At 47.2% G+C, this 16459-nt stretch overlaps 1 protein-coding gene across 1 annotated transcript; it reads right to left on the bottom strand.

Annotated features, from left to right (window-relative positions):
- Positions 1–3211: 3211 nt before the first annotated feature.
- LOC122096754 lies at positions 3212–10389 on the bottom strand. The gene is given in 2 exon segments (XM_042667318.1): positions 3212–3641; positions 5120–10389. Coding segments are annotated over 2 exon segments (5700 nt in total).
- Positions 10390–16459: the final 6070 nt, after the last annotated feature.

Genomic DNA, 16459 nt, shown 5'->3' with positions numbered 1-16459 from the left:
TGGCCCCTCCTATGGAAAGGGCACGTACCTAATCCAACTCTTTAGTGTTAGATGAACTGCCTTTGTGCCAGCTTGCCCCCTTTCACCATGCATGGACTCCTCCCAGGGCCTGTCCCATTATCTGTGGACTTCCTCAGGGCCTGTCCCACCATGCATGACCAGCTGAACTGTGCTTCTGCCTGTTCACTCTTCACCCCTAAAGACAGGTCTTCTGTTGGTTTCTAAGTTTTCCCTTTTCTTATCTCTTGGTTCTCGGATGAAATACACAGTTTTAGACAGACAGAACAGGTAACATCTTTGACAGTGTTAAACTAACCTTTACACTTAAATTTCTAATATTTATCTCCAAATTTTAGCCAAGGAACTAAATTCCAAACAGCCAATGCATTTGTGTTAAGCCAGATATCTTGATTACAGTATAAACAGCCTTATGCATTTTAAAATATTAGATTTAAAAATACCAGATTTCCTAATTTTTTAATTTTTATTTTTTTTATTGTGAAAATACTGTACAGAGGGGTTACAATTAGATGGGCAAGATAATGAGTACATTTCTTATCAAGCATTGTAGCCTCCTCCTTTGTTTCCCCTTTCCATCCCTTCCCAGCCTTCCCCCACCTGCCCACCCAATCCTTCCCGGGGAGCCCCCCGCCCTCCCCCCGCCCCGCAACAAAGTTGTAAAGTTCATTTTCCACACGACACCTTGTACTTCTCATTGTTGCAATGGGTCCACCTGTATCCTTATTTAAACGACTTGTTTCTCCCCTTCCCCTCCACAAATTATACCAACATCAAATACAGTGAAAGCAGGGTTTATACTGTGGGGTAGGGACATACAAAGCAACAAAGAAATAATCTTATAAATGCGTTAGAAACAAATACATTAAAGAAAAAAACATTTGAATACATATCTTAGGGTTCATTTTCCTAACATCACCTGATCTGGCCTTTTCTGCTTGACTCAGACATATACTAGATATTGCAAATAAGGGAAACCATGGGACCTATGTTTCTTTGGGCTTCACTTACTTCACTTACTATAATTTTTTCCAAGTCTTTCTACTTCTTAACAAATGGGGCAATGTCATTCTTTCTGATGGAGGCATAGAATTCCATTGTGTATATATACCACATTTTCTTGATCCATTCATCTACTGAGGGGCATCTGGGTTGGTTCCATAACTTAGCTATAGTAAATAGTGCTCCAATAAACATAGTCATGCTGGTAGCTTTAATGTGGTCTTGTTTGTATACTTTTGGGTAAATGCCCAAAAGTCTGATTGCTGGGTCACATGGGAGCTCTATGTGGAGTCTTTTGATGAACCTCCATACTACTTTCCAAAGTGGTTGAACAACTTTACACGACCACCAACAATGCAGTAAGGTTCCCTTCTGTCCGCATCCCCTCCAGCATCTGTTGTTTTTAGAGTTTTGATTTCAGCCATTCTAACTGGAGTGAGGTGGTATCTCAATGTTGTTTTGATTTGCATTTATTTTATGGCTAGAGAGGTTGAGCATTTCTTCATATGTCTATTGGCCATCCTTCTGAACTAGGCCCTGAGAGGAGACTCGAGCTGGGACAGCTTCTTTACAGATTTTGTTTTTGTTTTAGGGATTATAGAAAAAAAACAAAAACCTTGGCTCCAACCAGCCCAGTTCTTGAAATGAAAAGAATGCCTCTAGGTCCACCTCCCCTTAACTTAACCCACCTTCATTGTTTTGTTAAAGACTGACCGATTAAACAGGTAGCCAGTAATCTGGCTCATGCTGGCATGTTGGCTGGCTTGCTGGCCACATCCCGAGTTTACTATAAACTCCGCCTTTTTCACATGTATATGTTAAACTCCTTTGTGTATGTATGTTTACCTTAAGCCCCGCTTTACCATTAAATTCGCAAGTCATTTAAACCAAAAGTGATAGGATGGTTTAAACAGCCATTATGTGACAAAGTGTAACCTCACTGGCCACCTGCGTGTGGTCTGGTATGACTGTGCAATCTTTAGGGTGTTTGAAAATCTCATTGGTCGCCTATGTGACCAGGCTTCACCTTGTGATTTTTGCCAATAAAAAACTAAGCACATGGGCTGCTCGGGGTCACAGTATCAGCTCCTGAGTCTGTGCTGCGGCCCTGGCCAGTCAGTGCAGGAACCTTCTCAATAAAGTGGCTTCTTTAATAACAACTTTGTTGCAGTGGGATCTGTCACTCCGGACAACTACGTGGGCTTGCTTGCCAGAGTAGGGGGTCTTCCTACTACACTTCTTTCTTCTTCAGAGAAGTTTCTCTTTAAGTCTTTAGCCCACTTATTTATTGGGCAGTTGTTTCTTTGAGGATTTGTTGTCTGGGGATTTAATTTTTTGAGTTCTAAGTATATATTAGATATTGAAAGACCCCCGGTGGCGTGGGGTGTCCTTCAATCTGAAGAGACCCTTCCCCAAGGAACAACGAGACCACTTGTGCGGATGCAAACAGCAAGAGGTTTATTCGGGCAAGCCCTCGGCTCCCAGGTGCACTCAACCTCGAGATCCACGAGGTTCGGGTTGAGTGTCTGAGAACCGGTTACGCGGGTACCCGGGGCGACAAAGTCTTTCGGGAGACTTGCGCGCCGAGTGCTTGAAAGCACCCTCTTTTTATGGACAGCAGAAGCGAGGTTACAGAAGCGAGATGCGTGGTTACAGGGGGATGATTGGTTAATTTCAAATTACGTTCAGGGTGGGGATTGGTCAGGTTAAGCTAGCCAGATGGGGTAGGTGGGGTTGGGGGAAGGCTGACGTGTCGGTACTTGCCCGGACAAGTCTGTGCGGGTCGTTATGCACCGAAACTGTTCGTTCCCTGATTTTGACAAGTGATTTACTACATCCTGCCTCACCCTAGCATTAAGGCTGAGTTTTACGGGAAGGAATGTGGTGGTCGGCTATTTTACCGGAATGCCTGGTTTTAAGGCATGTACTAAGGTCATGCTAGGGTCTGCCGGCTGTGACTCAGAGGCTCGAGGTTTCGTTTCCTGGTTAGCGGCCTGCACTTATCTCCAGGGAGGGGAAGGGTTAGTGTTAGCGCAAGCAAGTTTACAGAAGCAAAACCAGCAGTTAGCAATTGTATAATATAATAACTCCAACTTTAATTTTTAATCTTTTGCTGGGCTCAATAGGGGCTTCGGGAGGAGGGTCTGGGGTCTTTCATTCCCCCATTTTCTTTTTGTATGAATGAAATCCTTCATTCAACTGGAGATTCCTCCGTCAATTTAAGTTGGTGGTATTGTTGGGTTAATACTAGGGCCTGTACGACCGATAGGCGGTCCTTTATAAATTGTATTAGGCGATTGATGATGCAGGGGCCCACAGTAAGGATTAACATAAGGAGTATTAATGGTCCCATTAATGAGGATATCAGGGTAGTAAACCACGGAGACTTATTCCACAACCCTTCATACCAAGTTTGTTGAGACTCAAATTCTCGCTGTCTATTGTTCAGTCTTTCCTTAAGTTTATCTAGGGACTTGATTATTACTCCTGTCTTATTGACATAAAAACAACATTCTTCCCTTAAGGCTACACATAAGCCCCCTTCCTTTAAGAACAGTAGGTCCAATCCTCTTCGATTTTGAAGGACTACTTCAGCTAAGGAGTTTACCGAGTCCGTTAGTGTTTGGACGGTGTTTGCCAAAGTCTTTAAGTCGTTATTCATGGCTTGCTGGAGGTCTGAATAGTAATCCACTCTTGTCAGGGCGGTGGTTCCTGTGGCAATCCCAGCCGATATCCCTCCTATACCTAGAAGGACAGCCAATGTAATAGACACGAGCTCCCTTTTGCCTCTATGAGTTGGTCGGTCAAAGTATTGGAGGACAACGCTGTCAGGATGGTAAGTGATGCGAGGCCAAATCTGTACTAATACACAATAATCCTTACTTTGATTAAAAATAGCTGCCGACACACAGGGGGTTAGGCCTGTATTGCAAGCCCAATAGAGCCCAGTTTGGGGAACCAAGTAATGGGATCCAGGGGATACAGCCTGGTTGTTATTGCACAGTCTTTGATGGGAAGGGGGGATATTACCTAAACACGTCCCGCTCTCAGATACTTCTGGGAGTGTCAGCTGGTGGGAAGGCAGTGAGTTACAGATGGAAGGGGGGTTGGAGTGGATGGAAAAATTGGCTTTTACAGCAATGCCTTCATAGTATGGAGGATTGGAGACCAGGCATAGCCAACAGCTCTCGGTGCGACTGGGATCAGAATAATTTAAAGCAGTATATGCTCCCTTTACAAGGTCAATGAGCCTGTCCCCTGCCTCTGATGCGGCCAGGACCGGCATTGAGGCGGATAGGTAGGGGGAACTGGTCGCAGAAGGGGGCGGAACGGGGGCACTGAGCAAGGGGGTTTGTGGAGGATGTCTAGCAGTGAGGACTCTGGGTTTTGATAAAACTGGGTTGGGCCCGATTGGCAGGACGGGTGTTATTGTTTGCCTGCGTAGTCTGATTTGGAATGTCACTCCATAGGGTCCAGATCCAATTGTATGCCATCTAATTCCCCACTGTCTGCCTGCCATCCATAGGGCAGGAAGTAAAGCTCTTCCTCTGTCTGTAAAGGATATTTTTAAAGGCAGGCACGTACTTTTGAAGTAGCATGAAGTACCCCAGGGCCATCCTTTTTTTACATTAATCAGGTCCCAAGTGGAACTTGGGTTCCAATATGTGTCACCCGTGGTCTCACAACCCCAAGAGGCACAAAAGTAGTCACTCTCCTGTCCACACTGGTTAGATGCTGCTCTACCTTCTCGAGGGCAAACATAAAAATCAACCTTGGCTAAACTCGTCCTTTTGTCCGGGGAACAGCATCCTGCATTAAAGCCCCCCATATTGGGTATGCCCGAGCAGTCTTTTACCGGGAGTTTATCAAAGGTGAAACCGGGCAGGTCCCAGGGGCGGGGCGATCCGGCTACTAATTGGCAAACATCTGGGGTTAGATCTGGCCACCAAGCTCCCCACGGATGGCGGTCGGAGCTGATCTGCCAGACTACATCTGCTGTGCCAGACAAAATCTGCCAGGTCTGTCGCACGGGCTGGTGGGGATTGGGAGAAGCAAAACTCAATAGGGATAGGAATAGCAAGTAAGCAAAGGAAATCATATTCGCGTAAGTCTTATCTTTAAAGGATTTTGAGTGCGCTGAACTTTCCAGTCCGGGTTTGTTGAGGTCTCTTCCGGGGTCCGGGCGGCCTTGACGTGGGACGCGTGGATCCAGGCGGCGATTCCGTCCACTTTCACGGCTGTAGGAGTGGTGAGGAGAACGATGTATGGTCCTTTCCACCGTGGTTCCAAGTTTTTGGTCTGATGGCGGCGGACCCACACAGAATCTCCTATTTGGAAACGATGAGGCACGACAGGGTCGTTTTGTTGGTCCCGGTATACTGCCGCAAGAGGCTTCCAGACTTCACGCTGGACAATCTGAAGTGCCTGCAAGTGAGCTTGTAAAGAAGGGCTATTAGCATAGTCAGATATATGAGGGTCAAGAAAATTGACAGCCGGCGGGGGAGCTCCGTACAAGATTTCAAAAGGGGTGAGGCCATGTGGGCCAGGGGTATTGCGAGCGCGGTAGAGGGCAAGGGGCAGGAGGAACACCCAGTCCTTTGAGCCAGTTGCAAGTGTTAATTTGGTTAAAGTCTCCTTAATCGTTCTATTCATTCTTTCTACCTGCCCTGAGCTCTGGGGTCTGTAAGCACAGTGCAATTTCCAATCAATCCCCAACAGTTTGGCCACCAACTGACTTACCTGGGAGACGAACGCAGGCCCATTATCAGTCCCTAATACCTGTGGCATACCATATCGGGGAAAAATTTCTTCCATCAGCTTCTTTGTTACCACTCTGGAGGTTTCATGTTTGGTAGGGAAAGCCTCTACCCAGCCTGAGAAGGTGTCCACAAATACTAGGAGATATCTGTAACCATACTGTCCAGGCTTAATCTCCGTGAAGTCGATCTCCCAGTGAGTCCCAGGTCGCTGTCCTCGTACCCGCACTCCTGGCCCTATTTTGGTCTTTCCAGCGTTGACACGGGCACATATTGTGCATTGATCTGTCACTGCTTGTAGGCTGTCCTCTTTTCCCAGAAGATGCATTAGCCCTTCCTCACGCTCAAGGAGGGTCTTCATTTTCCGGTTGCTAAGATGGGTTAGTTTGTGGAGGTGGTCTATCATTTGACGAGTCCACTTTCTTGGCCAAACAGTCTTCCCATCGTTAGTCCAAGCCCCTCTCTCAGGGTCAAAGGTGGCCCCCATTTTCTTTAGATCGTCCATGTCCTCTGGACTGTAGGGGAGCGGACTGGGTCTTTTTGTTTGCGGCTTGGTTGTCATGGGGAGGAGGACCGGGGTGGTTGGAGTTCCGGCTAGCGCTGCCTCCCGGGCCGCCCTATCAGCCAGTCGATTGCCTCTCGCTTCCGAGGTCTGTCCTTTTTGGTGTCCCGGACAGTGTATAATGCTCAGTTTTTGGGGCAAGAACAAGGCCTCCAATAGAGCCAGAATTTCCGGCTTGTTTTTAATTTCCTTGCCCTCTGAGGTCAGTAAGCCCCGCCTGCGATAGATTTCTCCATGCACATGGGCCGTAGCAAAAGCGTAGCGACTATCGGTGTAGACGTTAAGTCTCTTGCCTTTTGCCATTTTGAGTGCATGGGTCAGGGCGATCAGCTCGGCACGCTGTGCTGACGTCCCAGGCGGAAGTCCCTCCGCCCAAACTACCTCAGTCTCGGTGGTGACAGCAGCTCCGGCCTTCCTCTCCCCATGGTCCAAGAAGCTGCTCCCATCTGTATACCAAGTGAAATCAGCATCCTGGAGGGGCTGGTCGGTCAAGTCCGGTCGAGTTCCATGTACTTCGGCCAGGATCTGCAAGCAGTCATGGGGCTCCACCTCCCCCGGTTGTGGCAGCAGGGTAGCGGGGTTCAGAGTTACTACAGGCCCGAACTGTATTCTGTCTTTATCTAGGAGCATGGCTTGGTAGTGGGTCATGCGGGCGTTAGAGAGCCATCGGTCTGGTGGTTGTTTGACCAGGGCCTCTACGGCATGTGGGGCCAGGATGACAAGTGGCTGGCCTAGGGTAAGCTTACCTGAGTCTTTTACCAGGACTGCAATCGCCGCGACCATCCGCAGGCACGGGGGCCATCCGGAAGCAACCGGATCCAGCTTTTTGGAGAGATAGGCCACAGGACGTCTCCAAGGCCCCAGCTTCTGGGTCAGGACTCCTTTTGCATATCCTTGCTTTTCATCTACAAACAGCTCAAAAGGTTTGGTTAGATCTGGCAACCCCAAAGCCGGGGAGTGTAAGAGCGCCTCCTTAATGTTTTGGAAGGCTTTTTGTTGGATCTCTTCCCAGACAAATAGCGTCCCTGGTTTTGTTAACGGGTACAGAGGGGCGGCTATCTCCGCGAAGCTGGGAATCCACAGTCGGCAGAATCCAGCTGTTCCCAGAAACTCTCGCAACTGTCTTGGACTCTGGGGTGGGGCAATATCCATAATTGCCCGTTTGCGAGACTCTGTCAGCCACCTCTGCCCGTCCTTGATCTGATATCCTAGATACGTTACTTGCTTCTGACAAATTTGCGCCTTTTTGGCGGAGGCCCTGTAGCCAATGGCACCCAGGGCCTGCAGGAGATCTTCAGTCCCTGAGTTGCAGTCCTCCTGTGTCTGGGCTGCCAGCAGGAGATCATCTACGTACTGGAGCAATATTAACGTGGGATGTTGAATTCTGAAATCGGCTAGGTCCCGATGTAACGCCTCATCAAATAGTGTGGGGCTGTTCTTAAACCCCTGGGGCAGTCTAGTCCAAGTCAATTGCCCCGACACTCCCAGCTCTGGATCCTTCCATTCAAAGGCAAAAATAGGCTGGCTACTGGGATGGATTCTTAAGCAGAAAAACGCGTCCTTTAAGTCCAAGACAGTATACCAGATATGAGTGGGGGGCAAACTGCTCAGTAGGTTGTATGGATTAGGGACCGTGGGGTGAATGTCCTCAACCCGCTTATTAACTTCTCTCAAGTCCTGTACTGGTCTATAATCTTGAGTTCCCGGCTTTTTGACCGGGAGGAGTGGAGTATTCCAGGGAGACTGGCAGGGGGTTAGTATTCCTTGGTCTAACAGTCTCTTTATGTGAGGACGAATTCCCCGACGGGCCTCTTGGGACAGCGGGTATTGTTTTATAGACACAGGGGAGGCAGCGGCCTTTAGTTGGATAACTAAAGGAGCCTGGTGGACGGCTAAGCCTATGCCTCCCGTCTCAGCCCACGCTTGCGGGAACTTTCGCACCCAAGGCCGTATATGGGCGTCCTCTTTGTCCTGTTCTTGTTCATACAACCTGTACTCGTCCTCTATTCCGAGGGTCAGTACATGTAATGGCTGTCCCTTGGGCCCAATAATGCGTGCCCCTGTCTCCTCAAAATGAATTTGTGCCTTTAATTTGGTTAACAAGTCTCTTCCCAGTAGAGGGTAAGGGCAGTCGGGAACATGCAAGAAGGAATGTGTTACCTTACCGGTGGCCAGTTGCACTCTTCGATCGGTGGTCCACCGATACTGCTTCCCTCCAGTGGCTCCTTGCACCCAGGCTGATCGGTCACTCAGGGGTCTGGGGGTCGTGGTCAATACCGAGTGTTGGGCCCCCGTATCCACCAGGAAGGTGACGGGTTGCCCCCCAACTTCCAGAGTTATCCTAGGCTCAGGGGGGGGCTCCTGGCCTGGACCCCCCTAATCGTCTAAGGTTAGCAAGGATGTCTGGGGTCTTGGTCTCCGATGTCCCCTGGGTCTCTTTGGGCAGTCTCTCATCCAGTGTCCTTTTTCCTTACAGTATGCACACTGGTCTTTTTCCAATGGGTGGCCCGGTCTGTCTCCCCTCTGCTTTTCCTGCTCCTGTCGCTGCCCTGATACTATGGTGGCCAATAGCTTACTCATCTCCTTCGTTCTTTTACGATCACGTACACTTTCTCTCTCTTCAGCTTCCTTCCTCAGCCTTTCCTCTCTTTCTTCTGGAGTCTCTCTCTTATTATAAATGCGTTCGGCTTCCTTAAGCAAGTCCTGGAGGGACAATGTCTGAAGATCCTCCTGTCTCTCTAGCTTCTTTCTGATATCAGGAGCCGATTGCCAAATAAAAGACATAGCAACATTCGTAGCCTGCCCTGGATCCTCAGGGTCGTAAGGAGTGTAAATGCGATATGCCTCCTTAAGACGCTCAAGAAAAGCCGAAGGCGACTCCTCTACTTTCTGAACTACTTGCTTTACCTGCGCCAAATTGGTGGGCCGCCGGGCGGCCCCTTGGAGACCCACTATTAGCAACTGGCGGTAAAGGCGTAGGTGGTTCCTACCTGCATCCGTATTGAAGTCCCAATTGGGCCGTTCCAAGGGAAAAGCAGCGTCTATCTCATTAGGCAGTTGAGTGGGACGCCCGTGGTCCCCAGGGACGTTCTTTCTCGCTTCGAGGAAAACACGCTGTTTTTCCTCGGTAGTCAGCAGCACCTGCAATAGTTGCTGGCAATCGTCCCAAGTTGGTTGATGAGTCACTAAGATAGATTCAATTAAAGAGGTTAGTTTTGAGGGGTCTTTACTAAAGGGAGGGTTGTTAGTCTTCCAATTATACAAGTCTGAGGCCGAAAAGGGCCAATATTGCAGCTGGCCGTTCGTCCCTGCACGCAAGGGAAACACCTGAGAGGTGGAGGTAGAGTCTGGGACCTGCTCTCGGCGTCCGCGGAGTCGACCGGCCACCGGGGATGGTGCAGGGTCGGCAGGCGGTGGAGGGGCGGCAGCCACTGCTTCCTGAGGCTGCTGAGCATGTCCCTGATAGGGAGGCGGTTCTTCCGTCAACAAATCCAGGAGAACTTCTTCCCCTGGTGGCAGAACCTTTGGGGTGGCAGGTCTGCCTTTCTCCGGAGGCACCTGTTTTTCACTTTCTAGGGGAACAAGGGCTGGGTAAAGTGAGGAATGTGAGGGAGGTTGGGGAGCTGGAGAGGGGAGGAGAGGAGGAGGGAGTTGGGGTTGGGGAGTCAAGGACGGAAGGAGTGGGGACGGGAGTTGAGGTGCAGATGGAAGGGTTAAGGGGGTAGGGAGTTGGGGCGCCGGGGCGGGTAGGAAGGGTCTTATCCACGGGGGAGGATCAGAAATAAGAGCCTCCCAAGTGACAATATAGGGGACCTGGTCTGGGTGTCCGTGTGGTCCCGGATCCATGACTTTGGCCTTAACCTGTAAGGCAATGGTTAGGTTAAAAGTTCCTTCTCGTGGCCAACCACAGTTGAAAGTGGGCCATTCTGCTGAACAAAAAGTTATCCATTTTCTTTTTTTAACTTCTACTGAAAGATTGTGAGCTGATGTTTGCACATCTTTCCAGTTCTGTAAAGTAAGGTTAAGTGGGGTCGCGACAGTTTGTCCCATTTTAAGACTTTAACGAACACAGACACAAGACAGACAACACTTAGCTTCGCTGCGCGTGTTTGCTCACAAACTGAAAGCAAAACCTGATGGAGACTTTATTGAGAGTCCGGATCTCTCCTCTCCCCTGATGAACCACGCGTCCTAGAGGACCGGGTTCCCTGACGGGCCACTTTTTCAGGCCACCCTGATGAGCCACTTTTTCAGGCTCGCAGAAGCCCCCAAGACGTCTCCTGGGGACCGCGGTCGGGAGTACGAGCTCGTCAGCTCCTCCACGGGTCGCCTGATACAGACCGAACTCACCAGATTCGCAAGCGCACAGAAATTGGCCACACAAGACTTCAAACAACTTACAGACAGCACACAGACGACACACAGATGCTGGCCAGCTTACCTCCCGAAAATGGGTCGGTGGTCCCTGGGTGGGGGGGGGGTCTCTATCCCGGACGAGCCCCCAGATGAAAGACCCCCGGCGGCGTGGGGTGTCCTTCAATCTGAAGAGACCCTTCCCCAAGGAACAACGAGACCACTTGTGCGGATGCAAACAGCAAGAGGTTTATTCGGGCAAGCCCTCGGCTCCCAGGTGCACTCAACCTCGAGATCCACAAGGTTCGGGTTGAGTGTCTGAGAACCTGTTACGCGGGTACCCGGGGCGACAAAGTCTATCGGGAGACTTGCGCGCCGAGTGCTTGAAAGCACCCTCTTTTTATGGACAGCAGAAGCGAGGTTACAGAAGCGAGATGCGTGGTTACAGGGGGATGATTGGTTAATTTCAAATTACGTTCAGGGTGGGGATTGGTCAGGTTAAGCTAGCCAGATGGGGTAGGTGGGGTTGGGGGAAGGCTGACGTGTCGGTACTTGCCCGGACAAGTCTGTGCGGGTCGTTATGCACCGAAACTGTTCGTTCCCTGATTTTGACAAGTGATTTACTACATCCTGCCTCACCCTAGCATTAAGGCTGAGTTTTACGGGAAGGAATGTGGTGGTCGGCTATTTTACCGGAATGCCTGGTTTTAAGGCATGTACTAAGGTCATGCTAGGGTCTGCCGGCTGTGACTCAGAGGCTCGAGGTTTCGTTTCCTGGTTAGCGGCCTGCACTTATCTCCAGGGAGGGGAAGGGTTAGTGTTAGCGCAAGCAAGTTTACAGAAGCAAAACCAGCAGTTAGCAATTGTATAATATAATAACTCCAACTTTAATTTTTAATCTTTTGCTGGGCTCAATAGGGGCTTCGGGAGGAGGGTCTGGGGTCTTTCAATATATTAGATATATATGGCTAGTGAAGATCTTCTCCCAATCCGTAGGCTTTCTATGGATCTTGCTAGCTATTCCTTTGCCATGCAGAAGCTCTCTAACTTCATGCAATCCCATTTGTCCAACCTTTCTTTGCTTTGTTGTGTTTCTGGGTCTTTATTAAGAAATTTTCAGCCTGTGCCAAGGAGACCTAGGGTTTCTCCTATTGCATCCTGTAATGTTTTCAGAGTGTCTGCTTTGACTCCGAGGTCTTTGATCCATTTGGAGTTGATTCTGGTGCAAGGTGATACGGCCCCCATAAACAGGCGGGAGTTGCAATCCTAATATCAGATAAAATAGACTTCAAATTAAAATTCGTGAGAAGAGACAAAGAATGTCACTACATACTAATTGAGGGATCTCTCCTTCAGGAGGATATTACAATTCTAAATATCTATTCACCAAACAATGAAGCACCCAAATTTATCCAAGAAACACTACTTTCCCTCAAATCCCACATAGTTCCAAAGACATTAATTGTTGGGGATTTTAACACACCACTTTCCCAACTAGATAGATCAACTAGGCAAAAACTCAACAGAGAAACCGCAGATCTAAACAACTGCATAGATCAACTAGATTTAACAGACATCTACTGAATATTTCACCCAGCAGCATCAGAATACACGTTTTTCTCAGCAGCACATGGAACATTTTCTAAAATAGACCACATTTTAAGCCACAAAGCAAACTTGTCCAAATTCAGAAACCTTGCATTCTCTCTGACCACAAGGGAATAAAATTAGAACTCAACACTAGATTTTCTAATTTTTAAGTTAAAGAATCCTTAAAAAGCCGTTAAAAACAATGTGAAGATTCCTTAAAATTTTTGGTAATGTCCAAACCTCATAACCTTTTGAATTTTAAACTTAAACTCACCCATTGTTACAGCATGCTGACAACTCTTATCTTGAACATGTTCATAAACACATACAAAACACTCACACAGATCTTAAAGTACACAAAAATCAAAATCAGTTGTACGTACATTTTCTAAAGTTTATTTAAAAAATTTAAGACATATTTCTTTTAAATGAAGTACCTTTGTTGAGCTTCATTTTTCCAGGGCTTGCTTGTTTAGCAAGGCATTTCACCAATCAGTCTTTTGAATCCCTTCTGTTGGAGGAGGGCTGGGGGAGGGGGTCACCTGAAACTGAACTGGTCTGATTTTTACCCAATTTTGACAAGAGCACTTTACAAATTGTTAAGCTGTCTGGAGCAGCTGAAAGTCCAGACCAGGCTCACTGCTATCTACACCCTAACCTCTCTCCAGCAGCCTCCACCAGGAGAAGGTGCACCTGAGGCTTGTCCATGCCCCTCCTCTTGGCTGCTGTAACAAAAGAAGGGGGGAAGGAGACTTAGCAGGTTTGTGACCAAGCCCAGCCGGAGGCTGAGGCCTTTATTCCCCCAGAGATGTTCAAATAAATATCAAAAACACTGATAAACACAAAAACCAAGGATTCACATTTAAAACTGGTACCAGTTCTAAAACAGAACTAGACAAAACAACAACCAAAGGCTGAGTTGGGGACTAATGGGCCCCCAGAACTCTGTGCTGTTCTCAAGCTGAATCCAGAGTTTGCTGAGTAAGCCTGCCACTCTCACCCAGAACTTCCCTACCTCAGAAAACATAGAACAGAAAACACACCAAAGTAAACAAGACAGACAAGTGGCCACAAAGACAAAATCAGGTCTCAGTGAATGGGGCGACATCTCAACACCACTCACTTACCAGGGGACTCGATCCCCCTCTACTCACCTCGGGAGGATTTTTCGTCTAGATTCCTGCAAACATTGACCCAGGAGCCTTCCAAGGCAAAGGAGAATTCCCAGTCATCTTGGGGCAAGGGAAAGAAGTCCCTAGTGGCCATCCCCTCAGACTGACAGATTCTCCCCCGTACTCAGACCCCCTGGGCCACGGCCCTAGGCTAAGATCTTGCTGGTGCCACTTGCAAGTGGTCAGTGGCAATTTCATAAAAAAAGAAGGAGCTAGAGAGAAACAGATATTAAGGGGGTGTTAGCCAGTCTCCTCTGAGCCCTTGCATCAGGATGAATCTGGGAGGAGAAACATTCCAAGAATTCCAAAAGACACACAGACAAAACACTGAACCCTGAGGCAAGACATGTTCACAGCATGTGCATTGTAGATTGTCATTCAGAAAGTGCCGGACCCCACACTAGTGGATAGCCTACCCTGTAAACTATCAGTCAGAAAGTGCCAGACTCAAGCTTCTGCACTAGTGGATAGTTTACCCCCCAGGAGGTCTGAGGGACATCTCCCACCGGCCCCGTTGGCACGTCTGCCAAGACCTCTTGCCAACCCCAATACAGAACCTGCAGGCAACTCAAATACCAGATGATTTCAGAATGGCAATACCTCTACTTACCGGCCGGGTTTCTCATGACTCCTTGGTTAAGGCGTCTGGGTGGGCTTTGGGGGAATTCCCGGCCAATGTGCCAAATGTAAAACTGAATTTGGAAATCCTTACCCAAAAGACCACCAGAGACTATCAACAATGTAAAAGCAAAGGAGTCTTTATTGCAAGCTAGAACTTGGTCCCCCCACATACATGGCAGCAGCCCATGATGCTGAGAGGCCCCAAGCCCAGGGTTATAGTACTTTTTATACACTTTTTAGGGAAAGCAGGGACTTTGTATACATCATAGCATCTTACAACAAATTATAACACATCACAGGAAACTCTTAATACAATTCTATAGTATGATTGGCACACTACAAAGCAGAAACAGGTTGTTGGTTAGGTCAGAGGGTTGAAGTACTTTAAACTGGTTGGCTTGCACCACAGGGATTCTCAAGGACACACTTGCTAAACTGCAGGGTTCCTTTCTTAAACAAGCACCACCTGTGGCCTGACTGCTGGGGTCACCATGCCCTCCAGCACCTGCCTGCCTGTGGGTTTTCCCAAGGATTGTTTATGTTCCTAGTTGCCCAGGAATTGCTTCTTCTGTTCATTCCCAGGCCGGGCTCATGGTCAGCTGCATAACTCATACTTCAGAAGATGACATCTAGCTCAAGATGGAATCACTCAGGCCTCAAGCTCCTCAACAGCCTCTTCAAAAAATTGTCCTGGTAGAATTGGCTGTATACAGAAAACTGAAGTTAGATCCTTATATATCCCCCTGCACCAGAATCGATTCCAAATGGATCGAAGACCTCAATGTAAGTCCAAATTCCTTGAAAATGTTACAGGAAACACGAGGGCCACTTGGCATAGGTCAAAACTTCCAAAGATCATGAAGCACAACAAATCAAAGTAAGTCTGGATAAATGGGATTACATCAAACCAAACCAATCAGTTGTCAGACTCAAAAGCCATGGAGAAAAGAGATAGTGTAGCACAGATTTATTAGGGAGCAAATCTACAGATGAGAGCCTCAGCCAATGCTAAATACTTACTACCTTTCTAACTAGGTTATTTATAGTGGATTTACATGTATATAAGAGTTTTCTGGTGGGGATTAGAAAGAAAACAACTACTGCTAAGACATAGATAGCATGTGAAAATAGTTTTAGCTGGAGAAAGGGAGGGATTAAGGCAGTGGGGTCTAGTTCAAAGTCTTAGCTTGGTGCCAGCTAAGTAAGTCAAGGGAAGGGGGGTAAAGCAGGAGTGCTTATAAACAAAAGCACTGGTCTGAAGCCTCAAAATAAGGACCCTTGTCTATGTGAACCAAACAGTCTCTAACATGAGGTTTTATTTAAATTAACGAGCACAAGTTTAGATTTTTGCAGAGTGGGATGGTGCATAGTCACAGGCAATGTCTGCTTTGTCAGGTAATCCAATCTACACTTCCACATTTTACCCAATAGCCAGGTTTCAACACAAATAGATACAATGAGATTGCACAAATGAGACTTTGATTTTTCCCTCTCATGAATCAAAATTCTGTCAAATGATTTCTGTCCTCCAGATGTTAACACAAAATTTCTCATGATCTTTTCTACTATTTTGTCTTCATTATTGGTGTTCACAGTACTTTTTATTGTTGTCTTCTGTGTATATGCAATTTTTAGGGCTTGAACTCTATGTTTAATGGTCTCCATTGTATTTTTTGCTCATGGGTGATGACACTATTCCTTGAGCCACATCTTTACCTTCTCCTTCTTGCTGGATAATTGGAGATAAGTTTTCACATTTTTTTGTATTTTTTATTTTTATTTTTATTGTGAAAATATTGTACAGAGGGGTTAAAATTACATGGGCAAGATAATGAGTACATTTATAATCAAGAACTCTAATGACAACAGATGCTGGAGGGGATGTGGACAAAAGAGAACTTTACTGCATTGTTGGTGGGAGTGTAAACTTGTTCAACCACTTTGGAAAACAGTATGGAAGTTCCTCAAAAGACTCCACATAGAGCTCCCCTATTTCCCAGCAATCCCACTTTTGGGCATTTACCCAAATGATCACAAACAAGACCACACTAAAGCTACCAGCACGACTATGTTTATTGCAGCATTATTTACCATAGCTAAGATATGGAACCAACCCAGATGCCCCTCAGTAGATGAATGGATCAAGAAAATGTGGTATATATACACAATGGAATTCTATGCCTCCATCAGAAAGAATGACATTGCCCCATTTTTTAGGAAATAGAAAGACTTGGAAAAATTATATTAAGTGAAGTAAGCCAGGCCCAAAGAAACATAGATCCTATGGTTTCCCTTATTTGCAATATCTAGCATATGTCTGAGTCAAGTTTTCATATTTTTGTCTGTTTAGACTGACATTGAAACAAAATCTTCAGTTCTTAGCC

Source organism: Dipodomys spectabilis, unplaced genomic scaffold (genome assembly GCF_019054845.1).
Source record: "Dipodomys spectabilis isolate Male_0828 unplaced genomic scaffold, ASM1905484v1 ptg000388l, whole genome shotgun sequence".
Lineage (NCBI taxonomy): Eukaryota > Metazoa > Chordata > Mammalia > Rodentia > Heteromyidae > Dipodomys > Dipodomys spectabilis.
This window is presented reverse-complemented; position numbering and strand designations above follow the sequence as displayed.